Source organism: Camarhynchus parvulus, chromosome 10, assembly GCF_901933205.1.
Source record: "Camarhynchus parvulus chromosome 10, STF_HiC, whole genome shotgun sequence".
NCBI classification, from domain to species: domain Eukaryota; kingdom Metazoa; phylum Chordata; class Aves; order Passeriformes; family Thraupidae; genus Camarhynchus; species Camarhynchus parvulus.
The window spans coordinates 19,251,240-19,258,836 of NC_044580.1; the positions used below are offsets into that span (position 1 = coordinate 19,251,240).

The window sequence follows — 7,597 nt, forward strand, 5'->3', positions numbered from 1 at the left end:
CCTAACCTAACCCAGTGCAACTAAGCCAACCCAACCCAACCCAATCTCCCTCTCCACACTCCCTGACAGGAGGGGGCAGCCAGGGAGGGTTGGGCTCAGCTCCCAGGGAACAAGTAACAGGATTTGAAGACATTTTCTTAAACTGCACCAGAGTTGGGGTTTAGGTTGGGTTTAGGTTGGACATCAGGAGGAATTTCTCCATGGAAAGGGTGGGCAGGGGCTGCCCCAGGGGGTTTGGAGTGCCCATCCCTGCAGGTGTCCAAGGAATTTCTGGATGTGGTGCTGGTGACACCGTGGGGGTCAGGCACAGCTGGAGGTGTTTTCCATTCTTAGTGGTCGTGCGGTGGAAATGAGGATGAAAAGCTGAGCTGGTGACACGAGCAGTTGTCTGTGTTAAGGTGCTTTGGGGACACTCGGCCATGTCCTGGCGGTGCTGCTGATGCCTTAAGTTTCAGTTTTCCTGTTTTCCAGATTCTGTACTGCATTGGTGTATAACTGAACTTTGCATAAAGTGTTAGCAGTTCTCTTTACAGTTCAGATAAAACAATCCTTTTCCAGCCCCAGAACCAAGGACACTGCTGCAGCTTGGGGGCCAAAAAGTGCAAACAACAGCGAATTGAGGCGAGCAATCTCACAGCATGGGACTGCACAACCTGGAGCTGGAACTGGACAATTAACCCCAACATAGAAACGGACCAAAACTTATAAAAGTGTGAAAATTTGTGACCTGCAGTCCAACTTGGGTGTAGCCACGGCCGGGCTCTTGTGCTTCCCAAAGTGTATCCTTTGAAGGCCTTTAATAAATCCCCACTTTATGCTGTAACTCTGCCCGGCTGTGTTCCGGCAGCCCCTCAGGCCCCGCTGCCCGGCCTGGCGCTGGGGCCGCCGGTGCTCCCGGAACGGCCCTCGCTGGCGGCCGCTGCCGGCCGGCCCCGCTGCGGCGGGCGGGCGCTGCCGAGCGGTTCCGGGGCGGAGCGCGGCGGTGCCGGCCGGGCCCGCGCTCCGGGCGGGGGGGCCGCGCCTTGCCTGCCGGGCGGCGGCTGCGCTCCCGCGGGGGCCGGGGCAGCACCGGGAGCGGGGCCGGGGGCGGCGGGCCCCGGGCGGCCGCATGTGCGCCCCGCGGGGTGCCGCGCCAGGACGGAGCGGGCCGGGGCAGAGCCGGGCCGGCCCGAGCGGGGCCGTTGCGGGCGGCGGGGCCGCGCGGAGGCGGAGGCGGCCATGGAGGGGCTGGCGGGGTACGTGTACAAGGCGGCCAGCGAGGGCCGCGTGCTCACCTTGGCCGCGCTGCTGCTGAACCGCTCCGAGAGCGACATCAAGTACCTGCTGGGCTACGTGAGCCAGCACGGCGGGCAGCGCTCCACGCCGCTCATCATCGCCGCCCGCAACGGGCACGCCAAGGTGGTGCGGCTGCTGCTCGAGCATTACCGCGTCCACACGCAGCAGACCGGCACCGTCCGCTTCGACGGGTACGTGAGGCCCGGCCCGGATCGGACAGCCCCGGGCGCGGCCTGGGCTGGGGAGCGGGGCTGGGAGCGCCGTGCGGGCCTCGGGCCGCTCCCGCTGCTCCGGGGCTCGGCGGGGCTTGGGAGCCTTCCCAGCGCAGGGTGTTCCGTGAGCCGGTGGTCCTTGTGGGCTCTGTGGCTTGGCGGTGGGTTCTCTTCAGCTCCGGCTCTTCTGTGACGTGCTGGTCCCAGCTCAGATTATTCCGTGGCTTGGTGGTGCTTGTGGATTCTTACAGCTCAGTGTTCTGTGACTTGGTGGCCCTTGTGGGTATTTTTCAACTCGGGCTATTTTGTGGTGGTCCATGTGCGGCCCTTCCAGCTCAGTGTTCTGTCACTTGATGTCCTTGTGGGTTCTTTTCAGCTTGGGCTCTCCTGTGACTTGGTGGTGCTTGTGCTCCCGACTCAGATTATTCTGTAACTTGGTGGTTCTTGTGGGCCCTTCCAGCTCAGTATTCTGTCACTTGATGTCTTTGTGGAGCCCTTCCAGCTCAGGATTCTGTGACTTGACGGTCCTTGTGGTCCCAACTCAGATTATTCTGTGGCTTGGTGGTGCTTGTTTGTCCCTTCCAGCTGGGGACATTCTGTGACCTGGTGGCCCTGGTTGGCCCTGTCCAGATCAGCATTCTGGGCTCTGATGGCCCTTGTGGGTCCCTTCCAAGGCTGTTCAGTGGTCTGTGATCACTTCCCTGCCCTCTGTGGGCCTCAGCAGAGCTCCCAGGAGGATCTGTTCTCTGACTTTCCCAGGCTGACAGGTTGGCAGTGCCCAGGGCCCTCCTTGCTGCTGTTTTTAGATACGAATTCGTGACATCCTCACCTAAACATCACGTGGGTGTTGGAGGCCACAGTGAGGTCACAGTTTGGTGATTTTCTGGTAAAAATGCCTGTGTGGTTGGAGATCCCACCTGATGCTTTATGAGCCATAAATGACTTTTCCATTTAGGAATTCCCCCTGTGAAGCTATGGACAGGATAATATTCACAGCCCAGAGAGCTTCTGCTGGGCCAGAGTGGCCTTTTTGGGATATTTTTGCTGCTGCAGGTGACAGTGCCATCAGGAAGGGTTCTCACACAGCTCAGTTTTCACATGCAGAACCACTTCCCTGTGTGGTTTGATTTTGATTCCTTCCTTTTCCCTTCCAGCTCGGTTTGTTTTGGTTTTTATTGCATGTGTTTTTTGTTGTTGTTGTTGGTTTTTTTTTGGTTTTTTTTTTTTTTTGGTTTTTGGGGGTTTTTTTTCCCCAATCAGAAGCAGCTTGAAAATTCCCGGTGTGAGCATTCCTGTAGGAAGCACCTCCTGACAGAGAGCAGATGCTGGATTTTTGCCTGGCTGGGGTGGGGATGTTTTCCAGAGGCTGTGCCTGGCACGGATGGAAGGAGGAGTTGTGGGAGGCACAATGGATGCCGAGAGAGGAGCAGAGCCCATGTGATCCCCGGGGATTGTTGCTCCTCAGATAAGGTGGCTCAGCAGCTCCTCTCCCTTGGGCTTTCCACTTGGAACCTCAAAGCACCAACAAATCACCTCGGGTTCATGAAAAATCCCCGTTCCTGACTCTCCTCCTGCTTCAATACGTAAATATTTTAATGGAGTTATTTACAAAATCAGGAACTTCTCACTGGGAATTCTCTCTGAGATCCCGAAGAGCCTCTGGAGGTGTTGGATTTACACACAGTTGCTGTGGAGCTGCAAGGGCTTTGTAATAATTAAAAATCGCTGTGAAAGTGCAATTTCAGCTGATCTTACCATATTTTAACTTTGGGGAATGTGGCTGTTTGGAAATATTTGTCCTTCCTGTGTGTTTGGGACGTGCCTTGAGGGTGTGTGAATCCTGCCTGTTTCTTCATTAAAATCCTTCAGAAACCAGGGAATGGGAAAGGCAAATCCTTTATTTTGTGTGCTGCATTTGAGGGAATGAAAACAGCTGAAAAAGAAGGATCTGTTCCTTCATTTCCCTGTTATTCATGTGACACAGATCTGTGGAGCAGCCCAGCCCAGAACTTCTGCTTTTTTGGGTTTTATTTTCTTCCTGGAGTTCCATTTGTGTCACCAGATTGCCAGGCTGGCTCAGGATCTCAAATAGGGAAGTGCTGGGGAACTGTGGCTCAGGGAGAAGGGATGGGGAAGTGATCAGAAGTTTTGAAGCCGGGGCTGTTGCTGGTGTCTAAATCTGATTTTTTTTTGTGTCAAAATATCCATTTTAAGGTTTTTCTCAGTCTTTAATATGTCACTTCATGGCACTGAAAGGGTAGTTTTAGAACTCTTCTTGCCAGACCTCTCTAAACTGAGGCTGGAGTTTGTGAGTGGGATCTTCAAGGTGGCCAAACCCTTTTGGCTGCTTTGAAGCTCCAACTTCCAGCGCTCTGTGTGCTCCCTTGGCCTCATTCCTTGGCCATGGCAATCCCGGTGAGTTCCTCGGAATCCAGGGATGGGCTGGCTGTGAAATCCCTGTTGGTGGCTGGGTGTGGGATGCTTTTGGAAGAGCATCAACCTAATTCCCTGTCCTCTCGTCCCCAGCTTCGTCATCGACGGGGCCACCGCGCTATGGTGTGCGGCCGGTGCCGGCCACTCCGAGGTGGTCAAGCTGCTGGTGAGCCACGGCGCCAACGTCAACCACACCACGGTGACCAACTCGACGCCGCTGCGCGCGGCCTGCTTCGATGGCCGGCTGGACATCGTCAAGTACCTGGTGGAGAACAACGCCAACATCAGCATCGCCAACAAGTACGACAACACCTGCCTGATGATCGCGGCCTACAAGGGCCACACGGACGTGGTGCGCTACCTCCTGGAGCAGCACGCCGACCCCAATGCCAAGGCCCACTGCGGGGCCACCGCCCTGCACTTCGCCGCCGAGGCCGGCCACCTGGAGATCGTCAGGGAGCTGGTCAAGTGGAAGGCGGCCATGATGGTCAACGGCCACGGCATGACGCCGCTCAAGGTGGCCGCCGAGAGCTGCAAGGCCGACGTGGTGGAGCTGCTGCTGGCTCACGCCGACTGCGACAGGAGGAGCAGGATCGAAGCTCTGGAGCTGCTGGGGGCCTCGTTTGCCAACGACAGGGAGAACTACGACATTTTGAAGACTTACCACTATTTATATTTAGCCATGCTGGAGAGGTACCGCGACAGCGAGAACGTCATCGAGAAGGAGGTGCTTCCCCAGATCGAGGCTTACGGAAACAGGTCGGAATGCAGGACCCCTCAGGAATTAGAGTCCATTAGGCAGGACAGAGATGCCCTTCACATGGAAGGCCTCATAGTGCGGGAGAGAATCCTGGGCTCGGACAATATCGACGTCTCCCACCCCATCATTTACCGGGGCGCGGTCTACGCGGACAACATGGAGTTCGAGCAGTGCATCAAGCTCTGGCTCCACGCGCTGCACCTGCGGCAGAAGGGCAACAGGAACACCCACAAGGACCTGCTGAGGTTCGCTCAAGTCTTCTCCCAGATGATCCACCTGAACGAGCCCGTGAAAGCCAAGGACATCGAGAGCGTCCTGCGCTGCAGCGTGCTGGAGATCGAGCAGGGCATGGCGCGCATCAAAACCACGCCGGACGCCGACATCCACACGGCCATGGACAACTACGAGTGCAACATCTTCACCTTCCTCTACCTGGTGTGCATCTCCACCAAGACGCAGTGCAGCGAGGACGACCAGTCCCGCATCAACAAGCAGATCTACAACCTGATCCACCTGGACCCGCGCACGCGCGACGGCTCCAGCCTGCTGCACCACGCCGTCAACTCGGGCACGCCCGTGGACGACTTCCACACCAACGATGTGTGCAGCTTCCCCAACGCCCTGGTCACCAAGCTCCTGCTGGACTGCGGCGCCGACGTCAACGCCGTGGACAACGAGGGGAACAGCCCTCTGCACATCATCGTGCAGTACCACCGGCCCATCAGCGACTTCTTGACATTGCACTCCATCATCATCAGCCTGGTGGAGGCCGGCGCCCACACGGACATGACCAACAAGCAGAAGAAAACCCCTCTGGATAAAAGTACCACCGGGGTGTCCGAAATCCTCCTTAAAACTCAAATGAAGCTGAGTCTCAAGTGCCTGGCTGCCCGCGCCGTGCGGATCTACAACATCAGCTACCAAAACCAGATCCCCAGAACTCTGGAGGAGTTTGTCCAGTTCCACTAGGCCGTGTCCAACCTTTTGTGGTGGTGCTATCCCAGGACGACACCAGACAGCAGAATACACCCGTGTCCATGAAGTTGTTTTTCTCCATTCCTTTGGTTTTGGGTTCCTCTGGATTCCGTCTGCGGCCTCAGTTCTCGGGTGGAGATGGTGGAGGGCGGGGGGGCAGGAAAAGCCACATCGTTGTCCTGTAGTTGAATCTGATGTTTGAGATTTTGGTCCTTTTCTGTTTGTGATTAAATGAATCCCTTCGTTAGCTCTTGGTTTTCTAAATGACACGAGAAGAATCCCCCAGGTAACTCCTGTCATGTCTGACAGGATTTGCACAATTGGATTTCAAACTTCTCACAGTGAGATGGGAAAAGAAAAATTGGGAATTCTGTGGTAGTTGGGTTAAAAGTGGAGTGTCCACCCCCAGAGCAGTGCGTTGCTCTCATACCTCACCGTGCTTTTTATGCCTTTCAGCTCGTGCTGAAGATGTTGGTAATGTTTTAAAATTTGTGTTTTAAATCAAAATTTACAGCTACAGACGTGAGGGGTGCTCTGTTAGGAAATGCAGGTGGAAGTTCAGCTCTGAGGGGCTGAATTCCATTATCAAACTCTTCACTGACACTGCTCCAGTAAGTATTGAATAACCTATGGACAGAAAACCACTTCCACGCCGACCGAAAATAACCGGAATCATCGTTTCTTTTTCCGTAGCTCCGTCGCTCCTATCCAAACATCATGCATGGATCCCTAGAAACTGGGTAGGGAATTTGTGTTTGTGTGTGTCCCAACATTTCAAACTGCTTTGGACTTGGGTTTTTTTCTGTTGTTCCGACGCTCAACACGCACCTTTTTTTTGACTCAAAGTCTGTCCAGCTGCACTCTTGGATTCCAGATGCTGTATCTTCCTAACGGAGCCGTCTGCCGCCAAAGAGAGTCTTCCTTGAACCTGGCTTTTCCAAGAAGCATTGGAGTCTGTGCCTCCCTGAATTGGACTCGAGGATTTTTCATGGTTTTTACTCCTTCCAGTAGGAAAATCTCTTCTTAAAACTGATTTTGACATACAAAAAAAAAAAATTCTCCTCTCATCAGCCTCTTTGCTGATGAGCGAGTGATTGTACGGGGACGTTGTCGCTTGAGAACTTTGGGAGAAGTGGCAGATGCTCCAGCAGGAAAATGTCACTTGTTGGGACAAGGCTCCTGAACCCTCTGTTCCTTTCCCACGCAGCTTTTTAACCGTCAGGATGAACGAATGTTCTGTGGGGTTTTTTTTAAAAGCAATCCAGGTAGAACTTTCAGGCGAGATTTGGGGCACACGTTTCTATTTGTATGACAAAGAAATAAACATTGAATGTGGAATTACCTTGGAATTCCTGGTTTTTTTTGTCCAAAGTTTGTGTCCTTTGAGGGAAAAGCTTTAGGGTCAGGTTTAGGTTCTGCAGAGAAGCTGTGACTGCCACATCTCTGGAATTGTCCTAAGGTAAGTCTGGGATAGTGGAAGGTGTCATTTTCCTGAGGAGAATTCCAAAGTAACAATAAAAATTCCTGGCTGTTGATTCCAAAACACTCCAAGCAGGGGAACATCTTTGCTGTGGAAAAGCTGCTCCTGCCTCTGGCCTGTTCCTGGTTGTTATCCTGCTTCCCAGTGAATTCCTGCTGCCTGCTGTCATGGAATGCTGTCCTGCCACCTTCCCCGTGTCACCAAGAGCTCTTGGCAAAGGGGAGGGAGTACCTGTGCATGCAGCCTTGGGAATCCTGGGATCTTCTCCAGGATCTGGAATTTTCCTCCCAAGCATTAAACACGCTGAGGTTGCCCTTGCTCTCCCTGTTATTTAAAGCCCCTGATAAAATTCCTTGGAGGCTGCAAGTGCTGTTTTCCCTGGAAAAGCACAGAGTGAGGGAAGAGCCGGGTGCTGCCAGGGGTGTATTTATATGTATAAATATATCAGTGTATTTATATATA

At 54.0% G+C, this 7,597-nt stretch overlaps 1 protein-coding gene across 1 annotated transcript; it reads left to right on the top strand.

Moving 5' to 3' along the window:
- The first annotated feature begins 1,141 nt into the window (after positions 1-1,141).
- FEM1B (fem-1 homolog B) lies at positions 1,142-6,996 on the top strand. Its single transcript, XM_030955534.1, has 2 exons — positions 1,142-1,466; positions 4,014-6,996. Exons 1-2 carry the CDS (start codon positions 1,219-1,221, stop codon positions 5,647-5,649), a joined length of 1,884 nt encoding a protein of 627 aa, XP_030811394.1. The 5' UTR covers positions 1,142-1,218; the 3' UTR covers positions 5,650-6,996.
- The last annotated feature ends 601 nt before the right edge of the window (positions 6,997-7,597 follow it).